Source organism: Gracilinanus agilis, chromosome 4 (genome assembly GCF_016433145.1).
Source record: "Gracilinanus agilis isolate LMUSP501 chromosome 4, AgileGrace, whole genome shotgun sequence".
NCBI classification, from domain to species: Eukaryota; Metazoa; Chordata; class Mammalia; order Didelphimorphia; family Didelphidae; genus Gracilinanus; species Gracilinanus agilis.
In genome coordinates, this window is record NC_058133.1 from 342,626,413 (window position 1) to 342,643,055 (window position 16,643).

Sequence of the window (16,643 nt, forward strand, 5' to 3'; positions counted from 1 at the left end):
GCGCCACCACCCCCTGGTGAGTGCTTCAGCAATCCAGCGGGGTGGTGATGGCCACAAGTGCATTTGGGGGTGGTAAATAATTGTAAGGGAGCTGTGATACTATGTGACAGGGGGCGCTGAGTAATATTTTTTCTGGAAAGGGGGCGGTAGGCCAAAAAAGTTTGGGAACCACTGCTCTAAATTCTTACTTTTCTTTCCTCTCTCTGTCTCTTTCACAGAAAAAAATTATGACATCGACATCCAAAGGAATTTTTCGCCCATTTTTAATCACCTGCATTATCCTGGGTTGTTTCATGGCATGCCTGCTCATTTACATCAAGCCTACCAACAGCTGGATCTTTGGCCCCATAGAGACAAGCAGCTCTGTACTGAAAATGAAAAATTTCTTTTCCAGCAAAACTGACGATTTGAATGAAACCATCATATTGATTTGGGTATGGCCTTTTGGGCAGACATTTGACCTTTCCTCCTGTCAACCAATGTTTAACATCCATGGGTGTCATCTTACCACAGATCGAGCCCTTTACAACAAATCCCACGCTGTCCTGATTCACCATCGAGACATCAGTTGGGATCTCACTAATTTACCCCAGCAGGCTAGACCACCATTCCAGAAGTGGATTTGGATGAACTTGGAATCTCCTACCCACACACCCCAGAAGAGCGGCATTGAACACCTCTTCAATCTAACTCTGACTTATCGTCGAGACTCAGATATACAAGTGCCTTACGGCTCCATGACGGTCAGCACAAATCCTCTTGTGTTTGAAGTGCCAAGCAAGAAGAAGCTGGTGTGCTGGGTTGTCAGTAACTGGAATCCTGAGCATGCAAGAGTCAAATATTACAGCGAGCTAAGCAAAAGCATCGAAATTAATACCTATGGACAAGCGTTTGGAGAGTATCTGAATGATAAAAATTTGATTCCCACCATATCTTCTTGTAAGTTTTACCTTTCCTTTGAAAACTCGATCCACAAAGATTACATCACAGAAAAACTCTACAATGCCTTTCTGGCTGGTACAGTCCCTGTCGTGCTAGGTCCATCTAGGGAAAACTATGAGAATTTTATTCCGGGAGACTCCTTCATTCATGTCGATGATTTTAGTTCTGCCAGCGAGCTAGCCAAATATCTCAAGGAGCTAGACAGAAACGATAAGCTCTATCTTGGTTACTTTAACTGGAGGAAGACCTTCACAGTGAATCTGCCGAGGTTCTGGGAAACACACGCATGCTTTGCTTGTGACCACGTGAAGAGACACCAAGAATACAAGTCCGTTGGTAATCTAGAGAAATGGTTTTGGAATTAACATTTGCCATCACTTGCACACTTATTAGAGGATTCTGATGGAATCGATTTCAAGTTGTGATAATAAAAAGAGAGACATCAATCTGTGTTCTGTACCACAGCGGACTCAACCATACTCTCTTGGGTACCTTATTTATATTTTGTTAGTTTTAAAAGATCAACATCAGCAGTCTTCAGCATTCACTTTTAAATTATACTGCACATAGCTAATTATCCGCACTGAAATATAATTTATTGTTTACTATCATTTTTAATCAATGTTTGTTTGTTTTTTCCACATTTGGGTTAGGTTGTCAGAAATGTAAATTTGTTATTTGATTGTTGGGGTTCTACGTTGATCAGCTGCTTAATCTTATTTGGAAAATGAAGGCCCAGATTATAGCATCATGGAGGATTTCCATTTAATTCTTTCCTCTGAAGTTCATTTTTCCACAATGTAACAAGGAAGGAATATGCCACAGATGAGTTACAACTAATCTTTTTGTATTCCCAAGATTAACAAAGGGCAAAGTTGCCTCTCTTTTCATCACATCTGAATACTATGTTTGTAAAGGCAGAGTTATTAATGCATTAAAATGGGAAAAAGAACAAACTCTTAATCGCATATTAGTATGTGATCCAGAAATCTAATCAGCCTGCCATTTGTTTCATTACAACTTACAACGATGCTTTTACTTTCATTATCTTCAGATGGAGTGTGGGAATATTAAGAGAAACCTATTCACTCAGTTTTATCATCCAGGAAATGGCATTTCAATAACTTTTAAATTATATACCAGACTATTTCCACTTTGATAAAAGAATTATGACAAAAAAGATAATCCCCCCAGCAGCAAAAGAGAGGCATATAGAGGACATGCCAATAATAATTATTATGAATGTTATTTTGATGTAAAAATTTTACATACAAACTAATATATTTTTGCTATAGTGGCATATATGAATAACATCTGAATAATTAATTTTAAGGATGTCGATATAGGTAAATTATTTGAACGGGCATTATCCTTACTGTGAATAGACCTGAGTATATGAGCAAAATTCTTCCACGTTTTATTCAAGTATTCCTTCTGTGTGTAGTAGTTGTGGCCATAGTTGTGGCCATAGTTCCTAAGTGCTTTACAGAATTACAGAAATGCCTGAGAAATAGGAATCAAATGTGATCTCTTGACAAAGAAAGAAGCAAGGAGAAAAGATACAGTGTAGAGTAGGGGACAAAGGAATGTGTCTCTAGAAGGCTCTACAATGTTTTCATTCTATCTGAACTGTCCAAAAGTAGTAATGGGACTGCCTCTGCGGATCCTGAGTTCTTCATCACTAGAGGGCTTCAAGTAGAAGCTGGATGACATCTGGTCAGGGATAATGTGGAATTAGATTCTACTCAGATACTGATGGGGCTAGATGACCTGAGGTCCTTTTCAGCCCTTAGATTACAAGTCACATACTTGCATGTATTATTGAGTGGGTTTTAAATGAACATTTTTCATTTTAATAAGAAAACAGCATATTTCTTCATTCTACATAGCGAAAAATACCGAGACTAAAGGTGGTTGTGATGCAGGTTTTTCTCCCTTTTGTTTAATAGAATTTTTCACTCAATCTTCTAACTGCTACATATCAGATAATAGTGACTATACATTTGAGAAAAGAAAATTTTCACATTAACTTATTTTAGGCTTTCATAATACATAAATACTTATTCCTAAGGTATTTGTTATTTATTATGTAAAAAAAAATAAAATGTGAAGAGGAAGGATTATTGAAGGCATATTTCAAAAGCCTTAAGACAGGCTGAGACTATGTAAACTTGATTTTCTTTGAAAGCTTAAAAACCAGACACAATATCCTAAAATCTGACCTTTGCTGACTGATGATGTCCTTATAAATATAGAGGGAGCAGCTTTGGAGATCAAGAGAACTAGGTTCTAGTTGCCTCACTGCTGTCTGATTTAGGGTAAGTTCAAAATTCTTTATTCACCTTGGCTCATCTCTAGCAGAACTGCATAGCCACAACCATAGAAACATCAATTTTTATGCTCCTGATATGTTTAAAGAAAATGGACCAACATTTCTGTTCTCTGTCTCTAGATAATAGACTTTTTATAAATGGAAAGAACTTTAGATATCATCTTTTATTTTTAGATAATAATAAACTCATCTCATTTTAAAGAAGAGAATATATTGAGTCTCAGGGAAGTTGTGCTTGCCCACAATCATGCAGCTAATAAATGGCAAAATCAAGCTAGAACCCAGATTTCCTGAATCCCTGTCCACTGATCTTTCTGGTAAACCATGCTGCCTTGATTGTGCAGCTGTGCCTCAGTTTCTACAAAGGAAGAAAAAAATGTATTGATACTAGTACACCCTAGCCAAAAGAAATCCTCTATGTGGACACACGTTGACTTTTCAGAAGAAAAGTACTAAATCTAAAATGTGGTGTTGTCTTTCTGGATAAGATCTTTCAGGAAGTATTATTTGTTTAAATGTGTTACCAATACATACAAAGGGAACTACAATACACAAAAGGGCATTCATGCTCAAATAACTTGAATAATGCCTATTGAAATGTGAAATTCTTTTATTCCTGCTTATGAAAGGTATGTTGATTCTGTGGTGTTGATTGCTGTTAATTTTTACATGAAATTCTTAAAGCTGTGGATGCTTTTTGGATATAAAGATTGTACAAACTACAGAATTTTAGTGTTCTTATTCCAAAATGTAATGAAAGTTGCATCTCTGGTATTCTAATGTTTCTTTAAATCATACTTATGTTAAGGTCTTAAAAGAATGATAGGATACTTTCAATTTTCTAAAATCAGCAGCACTCTAATATAAAAAAAATCCGTAATAAGCATTAATGTTATGGGCTTTAGCCTAAGCTGCCAAAAACAAAGTCGGTAAGGAAGACTAACGTAAACCTAAAACACTGATCAAAATACCAATGCTAAAACAGAGTATTGGGTAATATTATCTGTTGCGGAGCCTTTGAAGGCCCAGAGCACTTTTCAGGTCTAAATCAAGTGGCAGGACATGTAGGACTTATTGGCTCAAGCATTTATTTCTTCAACTTTCAGCCTGCCCAGTCCTCACTCTGCATTTCAGGTCATTGCAAACTTTTTTGAAAAGATCAGAAAATTATGTTAGCTAAAAACAGCTATTAGACTGCCACTTTTCAAACTACCTACCAACATATTAAGGAGAGGTTCTGAGAAGAGAACTAAATATTGGGTGATGGTTCAGATGGTTCATCTCTTTTCTAATGAAACACTCAAGTTAGAGCCTATCTCTGAGATCCACTGAACTTTCACAATGAAATTTCAATAAGGTGGAAAATGCTTAATGTTTTGTATGACTTTAAATAATAAAACAGGATACTCCCTTGTGTTAGGAAGGACATAGAATGGGTTTGGGGTTCTTCAGCAAATTTTTTTTAATGAAATGTCATAGTTCTGATCCACATGTGCCAAATGTAAGTAATGTTTCACATTTTATTTAATCTGTTATTTATCCTTTTGGTCAATTGATGCCCCTGGGGGCTGAGATCAACTCTTACTCTTAGATAATTTATGTTTTGCTAAAACACTTCAGATTTACTGACTAAAACGCTATTTACTTTACCAACTATGAGTATTAAAGGATTATTTTATTTTAAGAATTATTTTAAGTTCTGCTAATATCTGATTAGAGTATAATAGATATTCTCATATTACACAAGCTATAAAATGGTCTTAGAATGGATGCATGAGGGAGGGCAAGATTCTCCAGCTTTTAAAAGGACCAACTCAGTTTGCTATTCTCGGGGGCAGAAATAAAGGCTAAAACATCTCTGAAACCATCTTTTTACCACTATGATATTCTGAAAACAAAGATGGAGATAATTCTATATAAGACTGAAAAAGAGCCTGGGGATCATAATGTTTTAACTATGTCACTAAAATAGGACAATCGTTTTCACAAAGTAAAGCCACATTCAAAGGATTTGGGGAAAGTATAATGGCCAAATGATGTACAAAAACTATTATATTAATGAACAGTGTGATACAATGGAAAGAACACTGATTTTAATGTCAGAGAACCTGAGTTAATATCCTGCCTTTATGTGGCACTTGAAGTTTTGCAAAGCATTTTACAGATATCTCATTTAATCCTTACAACAAACCTGGGCAGTAGGTGCTATTTTCCCCACTTTACAGATAAGGATCTGAAGCAGAGGTTAAATTTCTTGCCCAGGGTCACATAGCTCATAAGAATTTAAAGCTGGAATTGGACTCAAATTACTGGTTCTATGTCCATCCCTCTATCCATAATGATCTTTATCAAATTAGTTAACCTCTCTCTTCTTCTGTTTCTTGATCTGCAAAATGAGGTTGGGAAATACAGCCACTATATCAGTCCCTATCAGCTATAATAGTACACATTAGCTAAGTTATATCATCAAAGAGATATTCAGTTATTTTCACAGATATTTTTGTCTAGACATTTTGGTATCATTTCACATGTAAGTTTAGGTATTTTCCTAGAAGTCTTTTTTTTTTTTTTTGACCCTTACAGAAGATAAGTAAGAGTTAGGCAATGGAGATTAAGTAATATGCCCAGGGTGACACAGCTAGGAAGTGTCTGAGATCAGATTTGAACCCAGGACTAGATCTCAGTCCACTGAGCCACCTAATTGCACTATTACCAGATTTTTTCTGACTATGTAATTCATATAGACTTTTATTAGGTATTTTGTAGATGAACCAGAGAGATTCTATAAAGTTGGTCAATATTTCATTGTTATCATCACCATCATCATTCCTACTGGGTGATTTGATGAAACCTTAGAGTGACTCCAACCCTCATTGTATTATCATTGGCAAGTCACTTAACCTTTCTGGATGACCATTTTCTCGTCTACATGTTCCTTTCAATTCTATAACCTGATAAATGCATTTCTCAAGTAAAGACTTAATGAAGAGTCAAAAAAAGATCACCCAAAGTTATTGCAGAGAAAGCTTTGGGCTTGGTATCTGACTGAGTTTTCTCTTAAATAGTTGGATGACTTTGGATAAATGATTTCTCCCCTCTGAAACTGAATTTTTATATCTGAAAAACTGAGAGGCTAGACTAGATAATCTCTGATACCTTCCATCTCCATTTTTATAATGTACCATTCCATGAAATGTACATGAGTTGTAGATGATAGGTTCTTCCTCAGTCAAGAATCCCTGCTAAGTATTTTTTTTTAAACCCTTAACTTCTGTGTATTAGCTCCTTAGTGGAAGAGTGGTAAGGGTGGGCAAAGGGGGTCAAGTGACTTGCCCAGGGTCACACAGCTAGGAAGTGTCTGAGGCTAGATTTGAACCTAACTGCTAAGTATTTTTTGAGAATTTTAATAAAACTCATGTATGCAAATAATTGAAAGTTAACTGAATGCTCAATTGTTTATCTAAAAGTTATCTTAGGTAATAATAAAAAGACAGCTTGAGAAAGGTATTTGAAGGTTAATAAACTAAGAGAAATGTCTTTGGAAGAAATTAAATAAATATAATATTGGTAGAGACATATTTGTGACTTGTATTTCATAGATAAATTGGCACGTGTACATGAGTGATGCTATTGGATTCACATTGAGTGACATCACCAAATACATTGTTTCCTAAATCATTTTGGAAAAAAGACAGGCATTATTTTTCTTCTATAGATGATCTAGAATCAGATTAACTTGTTCACACAAGGAAAGCCAGTTATAAATTGGTCTGATCCTCCTTTCCATGGAATTAATGAAACAGTGATAGTGTTTTAATTTATGAAGAATAATGTACAATTCTGATACATGTGGAATATTTTTTATTTAAAGAACAGAAATGACATGATTATCAGTAAGCCTCTTGTTAATATGACTTTCAACTTAAATAACAGAAATAAAATTAATACTGATAATCTATACCATAGAAATAAGACAGTTTTTGAAGAGATAGTATGACAGCTAAGAAAATAAGGGAGATGCCACAAGGAGATAGTTATAGGAATAATGTAAGGAAAAGAAAAATAATGGCCCTGGAAATACTAAGTTATTGTGATGATATACCCTAAAAAGTTGGAAATAATCATTAGTTTTCTCACTCAAAATATCAGAAAATTGATCTAGATTTTGATTTTTTCCCCCCGAGTTCATAGGAAATCAAATGGGCATGATAAGCTTTGTGAAAGTACAGTATGCCCAAATGTTTCTTGGAATTTCACTTAGGACAAGATCCCAATTATCATGCTGAATTTCTCTAAAGGAGATATCTACAAAAAAGGCATGTCATATGTATAAGGTAACTTCTTGTATACATGACTGTATTCTATTTTGATTACTAAGAGTAAAGGAAAGAGAAAAGCAGGCTCTGCAGATATTGCTGCTGAATACTGAATTAACAACCTGGATTGCTCATTATGCTGAGAAATATGTGCTCAAGCTACCACTGAGGTGCTCAAGCTCATATTGGCCTCATTAGCCATCATCAGTGTTGTAGATAGGACAATCATAGAATATAAGTTCCTCATCTAATGAGAGATTGCCAAAGAAGAGATTAGCATCATTTAGAGAGGGGAAAGTGGATCCAGTGTCCTGTAATGAGATGAAGAGGATTTTCCTATTTTGGTTTTTCACGTTAAGAGCCCTTGAATAAGTCCAAAATATCTGATTAGCTGTGTAGAAAAAGGGTAGGTGACCCAATTTTGAGTGATCAGATTTATGTACCTCAAATAGTGTGACAAGTAGCATTCAAGAAAGAATTCATCTAAGAACAAGGACCAAAGTGTTTGAGGCCAAGTTATATTATTTGGATAAGAAAACATTTCCGGTTGGAGTTAATCCTCATTGCATTAAAGTGAGCTCTTGATTTAGAGAAACTATTGGAAGTTATATGTATGCTGTCAGGGATATAAAAGGGAGGCAGGAAAAATATTCAAGTTTTATTTCTGGACAAAAAGATTTTTGTCTCTAGAATCATGTATCTTATGACATCTTTCACAAGTACTAATTCTTTATTAAGTTTTATTTGGTTTGTGAAGAATCATGTTATATCAGCGTTTGTGCCAATTTATTGAAGTAAAACTATTTCTCTTTTTTGAAAAGAATTTTCAATAAAATCAGACATGTCTAAGCAAATAGTAAGCATGTTGTTGGGTTATTCTCCAGGTCAGAATATATTTATGCTTTTCTTGAAACAAATCTAAATCACTGAATTGGGGTCCTAGATTAATTCTAGCTCCAGAGAAACAACTCTGGGTAAGAAGACTTTTTTTAGAAAGTGAAAAGTGGGTAACTCCAGGGCTAGAATAACATTAAAAAGCATGGGGAGCAAAACAGAAATAGTCATAGGGGAGTGGTGTAAATCTCTGGCCCAGTAAGGTCCTTACTAGTTGTATGTTCATTTGACCAAGGTATTCAACTTTTGTGAACCTCACTAGCTTCATCTGCAAAAATGAGGTTAGGCTAACTGATCTCTAATATTCCTTCTAGCACTAATATTCAATTATATTCCATTAAATATGAGATAGATTATTCAATGCATCCAAAGGCCAGTAAATATTTTGTCAATGTGTCTGTATTTTCTCAATCCAGTGTATGAAACTATGTTCTTCCATTTTTTTTTAAACTTCACCACATTGTGTATCCTTTGCAAGCTGGTGGCTCAGTCAAAACATAACTGAGAGGGGGGCAGCTGGGTAGCTCAGTGGAGTGAGAGTCAGGCCTAGAGGCAGGAGGTCCTAGGTTCAAACCCGGCCTCAGCCACTTCCCAGCTGTGTGACCCTGGGCAAGTCACTTGACCCCCATTGCCCACCCTTACCAATCTTCCACCTATGAGACAATACACCGAAGTTCAAGGGTTTAAAAAAAAAACATAACTGAGAGGAAAGAACTAACCTAGCCATACACAAAAGTATAGACACTAAGGCAATGCCATGTTTACATCCCTATGTCTAGACTCATGGCATTAAATAGCTAACAAATTTTAATCATACTTCAATTAAAAAAAACAGGCTGGGAATCAAAATATCTTTTTGTTCATTTACCAAATGATGTTTACTCACTATATTACTATGAGCAAGTGATTTATCTTCTTTTGTCCTCAGTTTCCTCATTTGTAAGATGGAAAAATTGAACTAAATGGTTCAATTATTCCTCTGTCACAGGGACTGTAGCAGATTCCATGGTTCATATCCCAGTCTTCTTTGGTAGTTAATAATAGAAAGATCACATTGATTTAAATGGTTCAGGAATATGGGTAAATAAGTAAATATTTCTGAGTTCATTGTTATGCCCCTGTTTGTTGTGGTCAACTGCCAAAGGGATTCTCATCTTGGGAGAGTGGAGGGAAGAAGAAAGAATAGAAACAGTGAGATGAAGGATGATACAGTGGAAAGAAACTGATCTGAGATGATGGGCTATATTCAAATGCTGATTCTGTCCTTTTGCTACCTTTGACTAGTCATGCTACTTCTTTGGACTCAGTTTATTTGACTGTGAAATAGAAGGAACTGGGTGCTTCCTGACCTCTAACATCCTTCCCAGCTCTAAATTTATTATCTTATTTTCAGTTATTTTCAGTACATTTAAAGATGCACTGGAGAAGGCTGACTACCTAGTTTCTGGACCACCTGGGGACATTCAGTTCTTATATTTTTCTGTTTCCATCTATAGTTTGGCTATGTCATCAAACCCTCAGGCCTCTGTCATAAGGAAAAAGAAAAAGATGGTGGAACTCACATTGATTTTGTCACAACTTAGAAACTTTAATAAAACAAAAACTATGGAAAGAGAGGGTAGAATTAATGAGGCTTAGTGTTATCTATGCACTTCTTATTCATCTCTACTTCTCATTATCACAGAGAATTAAAATTTTATATACCATAGTAACTCGGGTCACTCTCCAGCAAGGCAAGGTGTGTAACACTGAGGCAGTATGTGTCACCATGCTCTAGGCCACGTGTTCTTAACTCTGGCATATTCATAAATGTATTTGTTTTCATTGATAATACTATTTCAATATCTTTGATCCTATACATTTTTGTGTATTTAACAATATTATGAGAAGAAGCTTCACCAGACTGCTAAAAGGGTCCAACTCACCAAAAAAAAAAAAAAAAAATTAAGAACCCATCTAACCAATGAGTAAGCTAAAAAGTTCCCCTTCTCAAAATGATTATGATGATATTTATGCTATGCTGTGTTAATGCACTGTAATTTTGCACTATTTTGTTGCTTTTGTTGTTTTCTTAAGCAAATAGTGGAAGAAACAAAAACAATACCCAGAAACAAATGCCAAATGTACAGTTTGTAAATTAATATTTTTTTGACTTGGATTTCATTACATTGTGACAATAGTGTTATTATATAAACTGTGACTGTAATGTATCATTGTGATGTTGTCCTGCAAGGGCCATTCCAAGCACACTAATTAATCATCTTGATTTTTTTATAAATATAAAGCCACACATTAATCAGAAATTACTTTTCTACTTATTTTTCTGTAGAGTATTTTTCCACACTTACAGGCAACACAATCGTTTTATATTGAGCATCAATTTTCCTTTAGAATAATTATTTTAGTAACCAATGCACATTTGAAAGCAGAAGTGTTGGAAAAGGAAGATGCTAGTGGAGATGCTCAAATTGGGTTTTATATTCATTGGAGAAATAGAGAAGGCTGGTGAGACCAACATGTTCTATAAGGAGCATTTATACACTGCCAGTACTCCAAACCACCTACAAGCTCCTCCTTTGAATATGTGTGCATGACTCAAGCCCTTTCAAAAGCTCATTGTGAGTGTTTGGTTATGTGAAACATTAACTTTGATGCCAGTGGACCAATTACCAGTGTTGTTTTGGCTTTATAGAGTTTTGCAGAAAAATGTAGTAAATTTTTCACCTCACTCCAATCTTCCATCTGGGGGTTCTATGTTGGATGTGTTTTGCAGCAATTTGACATTAAGAAATACCAAAAGTAAATAATTCTCATTAATCTGTTCCATATTGCAGAACTTTTGCTTCTGGCAGCTTTTCCCCCCATACAATTAAAAATAAAAAAGCAACTATCCCATAAATCAATTAATAAAAAATTTTTTAAAGAAAAAATTTAGCAGACCTTCTTTACTACTACTGACAAACACATGTAAAACCATATCTAAACAAAGTGAAGTTGACAAATGGCAAGCAATAAGGTCAATCTGCATCATTTGGGTTAAAAGAAAGGAGTCCCCAACTCTATTCTTTCAATCCATTGCTTAGGGATGTTCAGGTCAAACACAGGGATTTCATTTGAATTATCTTATTGTTTTTAGTTTTGGATATCTAGCCTGAAATTGCTAGGGATTTTCAGAAATGCTTACTATTAATAAAAATGATTAGTTTCAGGGGGATTTGGGGAAATAATATACCTGACACTGGTGGTGTAGAAAAATCCTGTGCAGTTCTTTTGAAAGCATTAAATTTTTTTAAAATTATGTGTAGCTTTCCCCCTTTCTCAAGGAAACTAGTCATTTGCCAAAATTGAATGAGGCCAAAACGTAATATGATTTATTATAGAAGCATCTGTGTTAGCGTTTACATTGTTAGAAGAGAATTTCATTGCTACATTATCTAAAAACAAAGAGCGGTATTCCCAATTATTTATAAAATATAGTTTCCTGTAAGATCAATTTAACTATTTCAGTGAAAGGTAAAGAGATCTGATAGCCAATATTCCAGGTAAAGATCCCTATGACAAGATTTGGTATAAAGTAGAAGAATTTCAGCCCAAATGATGAGCCAGCAGCTGTGCCGTCTCCATATATAAACTGACTGGGCTGATCTGCCCTTCACTGTCTATGATGTACATATCATTGAACAAACAATGACCTGGACCTTTATTTCCCCCTCCTCCCCTGCCCCAGAGTCAACTGTATTCTAAAGTTGCAATCACATGTACATAGCAAACAGTTTTTTTAAGGCAGCTAAGCTAACTTGGGTGACATGTTTTAATAAGCCATGAAAGGCAAAATGCCAGAGCATATCTATCCATTCAGTTACTCCTTGGAGAACTCTATCTTGATCCAAACAAAGCTCTGTTCAAACAGGAAATGACACCTGAAATGCTTTTCCCTCAAAATTTATTGCAGTGGGGATCCTGCTCATCAAAGTCTTTCTGGACTTAGTGAAGAAATGGAGTTATTTGCTCTTCCTTTAATTTTGTGACATTTTATTCAGATGTCAATAGAGACTTCAGCTACTTGGATCCCAAGATGTGTATGGAACTTTATCAAAGTTTCTCAAGTCTTGCTGCAAAAGATATGATCTCCAAGAGCCTCATTTCCTGCATTACTTGTAAGCCCCTCACTGAGTTTGCCCAGGAGTCATCCCTAAAGAGTAAACACTGGATATGTAAATAAGAATGCTCTATACATGCCTAACAAATTGCTGTAATGGGTATATTTAAAATAAAAGGAAACAATTTAAACATACAATTGTTGCCATCGGTTATTTAGTACATTTCCAGCAATAGTTATTCACCTCTGGAGATCCATCAGCACTTACATGCAGCATCAGATTCCCTGTGGTTTGCAAGTATATTGAATTAATTACTTCAAAACTAAATATAATTCACAGATTAAATATTCAAAATTTAAACATGACAAAACTCTTAAAGACAGATAATCACTTTTACAGTAGCATTTACTATTCATTTCCTCCTCTATCCTTCAATCACTTACCCTCTGGAATATTTTCCCCCTAACTCTCTTGTTGCTAACAAACTCCCCTATATCCCAAGTCTCTTTCTTCCTCATCCTTTTCTGGTTTTGACACTCACAAAAAAATTGATTACCTCTGGAAGATACTCATATCCACTGCAATACCAGCTATTTCCTCTCTTAATATCTCATAAAATTAGGTAATATTTGAAAAGCATTTCCTAGTCATTAAAATATTTTATAAATGCTAACTTATATTTCCTTTAATATTAATATCTGCACTTCACTGAATTAGTAAGAAAAAAATAGGCATCTGTTGTCATTGCAACTTCCTTACCCTCTCTCCATCACCATCATTCAGTAACCTCTTCCTCCATTACACCATGAACTCATTGAATGCATCTGTCTTTTCTATTTGTATTCACAAAATGTTTGGCACATAGTAGGTGCTATATCTGATCTAGACAATAGTTGAGTTAGTTGGATTTTGAGCTGCCTGGAAGATCTGATCTAAAGTATACTCAGACATAGTTCAATACCAGCTTGGCAAGAGTTATGTAGTTGATTGATGCTGTAGAGTTATTATGTCGTAGTCAGTGTTGTAGATTCTTCCTTTGCTCCTACTGGTGTCATTTTGTTCCTCTCTTGGCTACTGATATTTATGGAATTGAATTCCTTTAAATGCATTAACTCAGACTCTACTCCAAAAGCAACTCTCTTTGGAGTATCACAGGCTTGAAAGTGTGCTACATCTTCATGCATTCAACCCTGAAGTAGGCTTGGTACACATTCCCTAGCTCCAGGATCTAGCTTTAAAATTCCTTTAGTATTGTAGCTACTAGACTTTTTACTTTCCCTTCCAGCTTCCCTAGTTGTTGATAGAGAAGAGGTTGTGCCTGTGTCTGAGAATTTAGCACTTTCCTTCTCAATGGTCTGTAGGAGTCCATCTCCCTTGTTGACACTTTCCATTTCCAAGAGATCCCCATCAGGACACCTGTCTAAAATCATTACCCTTGCTGCTTTGCCTTGCTGTACATGTAAATGATCCACAGTCTTACTACAGAATGATGTTTCTGTCCCCTCATAGTGAGAATCAAGGAATGCTACCTTCTTCAAGCTTTTATCAAGAACTTGTGCAGATGTGCCTAGTTTTCTGTCAGTGTACCCCACACCACTATTTCCTTTCCCATAAATTCTCTCCTTAATTTCTATTAAATCCTCCTCCATTTGCAACTTCTCCTCAGTCATATCTTTGTAACTTTGTGTTACCTCCACCAACCCATAATTCATAATTTCTTCTGCACCCATTTTGTTTTTCCCACATTCCTCTGCTACATCATTATCACTGCCCTTATCTGTTCTTGCAACAACTAAGGCTGCTCTCTGGGTTCATAAGGTACAAGGTCTGGCTCCTTGGGGCAGGTATTCCTTCATCTTTGACAAGCTTGGGGAATTACTAAACTTGGCACAGTCATGGTCACAACATCTGGCCTTCACCTTATCACTATATCTGCTGTTGTTGTCCCTGTTATTATTATTATTGGTGTTATTGTATCTGGAATTATAGTACATGTTTCTCCTCCTGTTGTTATTGTTATTACTCCTATTTCCAAAGTTAATCTGGGACTTAAATCTACAATCCCAAATGACGTGGCCAAGCTTGGAGCATAAAAAACATCTTTTTACTGTGTTGTTTGTACTGCCACTAGAAGATTGCCTAGGCCTGCTTTGACTCCTCTGATTGGTGGACATCAGAGCCATATTTTTAATTTCTTCCACCTCCCTGGCCTTCTGAGCTTCCTTTAATTGCTTTTTGAGCTCAGCAATCTCCCTATCTTTATCAGAGGTCTTAGATGGTTTAGATTCACTTTCCCTCGAGTCATGTACATAAGCAGGTGTTCTTCTCAATTCCTCAATGGGCATGGTCTCCCATTGTGGGCAATGTAGTTTAAAATATGTCTGGATGTAGTTCAGACTCTCCTTTACAAATTGCCTTCTGACATGCTGAATGTTGTCCTCAGCAGTCATGTCCCTAAAACCCAGGATAGTCTCCCCAGCCTCCAACAATCTGTCTAGATAAATGCTCAGGTGTTCCTCCTCCCCCTGCCTCAACTTTTCAAATGAGCCCCATGCATTTGATCTTTTAGCATGAAGCCTCATTGCTTCTGCCAAGTCCTCCCTGCATCTCCTAAGGTATGACATATTGGCATGGGACGAAAGCTCCAAATCTTGATGATGCTCTGGCCACGATGCAAGATTGAGATTGCTCCTTGTTTCAGCAATAAACTTCGCCTTCTCGCTAGGGGAAAACAATTCTGATAATAGGAGTTCTATGTCCTCGAAATTCAGATTGTAAAGCCTGACTGCCCTATTAAATTCCTTGATCGTCTTGTGTGGATTTACAAAAAACTGGGGAACCTCCTTTTTAAAATTTCTAGATCCCCTCCAGTAAAAGGTTTGTAGCCCTTTATGTGAATGATTCCAGCATCTGGTTGCACAATTGTCCTATCTGTTATCGGAAGGATAGTTAAAGGAGTTGCTTCTGCCCCTGCAACTTCTTGCTGTTCTGGGCTTTCATTTTTAATCTGTTGCTTTATCTCACCCCCCTTCTTTGTTGTGACCGTATTTTCTATTATTTCCAATTGCATAATCGTCTTGGCATCTAATTCCTTCCCTTCTCTGATCTGTTTTTTTTATCTCTATCAATGTCTTCATATGTTCTAACATTTGTTCTACAACCAGATTAGTAACTTCAGCCTTTCCAAATGTGAAAACCAGCACCTTCCTCAAAATCATTAGGGCCCCATAGCAAGTTGCAGTCATGGCTATCCCTGATGGTACATAAGCTAAGGCATCACCCACTGTTATCGTTAGCCAAAGGTAAGTGTCATAGATCTCTATCACCCTTTTGAAAAATTGAGGAACTGTGATAAGCCAAAATGTGGCACATGTCTGCCAAATCCCATACAGTAAGACCCCAGAGCACCCCAAAGAAACAACTGCCCTATTGATCACACTGGCTATATATATGTATGTATGTATGTATGTATGTATGTATGTATGTATGTATGTATGTATATATATCCCTTCCCCACTAGGTTCTAGAGTAAAAATCCTAGGCTGGCTGGCTGAAACTGTTATGTTGATAAATAACAGATATTTTGGAGAAGCAGATAATTATTCCAGGGCCAGTAACCTCCAAGTCACAGACACTGACTGACAGGCTTCAGTGAGAAGGGAGGGGGTAAGACACTCCTGGCTCTCAAACCCCTCCCCCCAAACAGTTGGTTTCAGTTGGAAAAATGGAGACAAACTGAAGGTTCAAGTAAGTTTCTGCTTTGGCTAATCTCAAATGATGTTCCCCTTTCTTTAACTTATATTCCCTCAGGTCTGATAGAGGGCTGAATAGTAATTAATTATCTAAATGTTGTGAGCAGAAATGGATATGATCTTCTTAAACAGACAGCTGACAGGATTCAAGTTAGATGACCAGACTTGAGCAGCGAGTATCCCCAAATAATTCCCAGGCACAGATATTTAAGGTAAAGCTTATATTAAGAAGGAAGGGGAAAGCTAGAGGGGGTAATAGGGTTTAAATAAGGAAAAGGTGACCCTGATCTGTTAGGTTGAAGCTGCC

The 16,643-nt window shown here is 36.3% G+C and overlaps 1 protein-coding gene across 1 annotated transcript; it reads left to right on the forward strand.

The window, feature by feature from the left end:
* Positions 1 to 221: 221 nt before the first annotated feature.
* Positions 222 to 1,307, forward strand: FUT9 (fucosyltransferase 9). The gene has a single exon (XM_044676851.1). The coding sequence runs from the start codon at positions 228 to 230 to the stop codon at positions 1,305 to 1,307; it is 1,080 nt and encodes a 359-aa protein (XP_044532786.1). The 5' UTR covers positions 222 to 227.
* The last annotated feature ends 15,336 nt before the right edge of the window (positions 1,308 to 16,643 follow it).

Bases quoted from the DNA above. Each gene is read 5' to 3' on its own strand.
- FUT9 (XM_044676851.1), top strand. From the start codon at position 228: ATGACATCGACATCCAAAGGAATTTTTCGCCCATTTTTAATCACCTGC.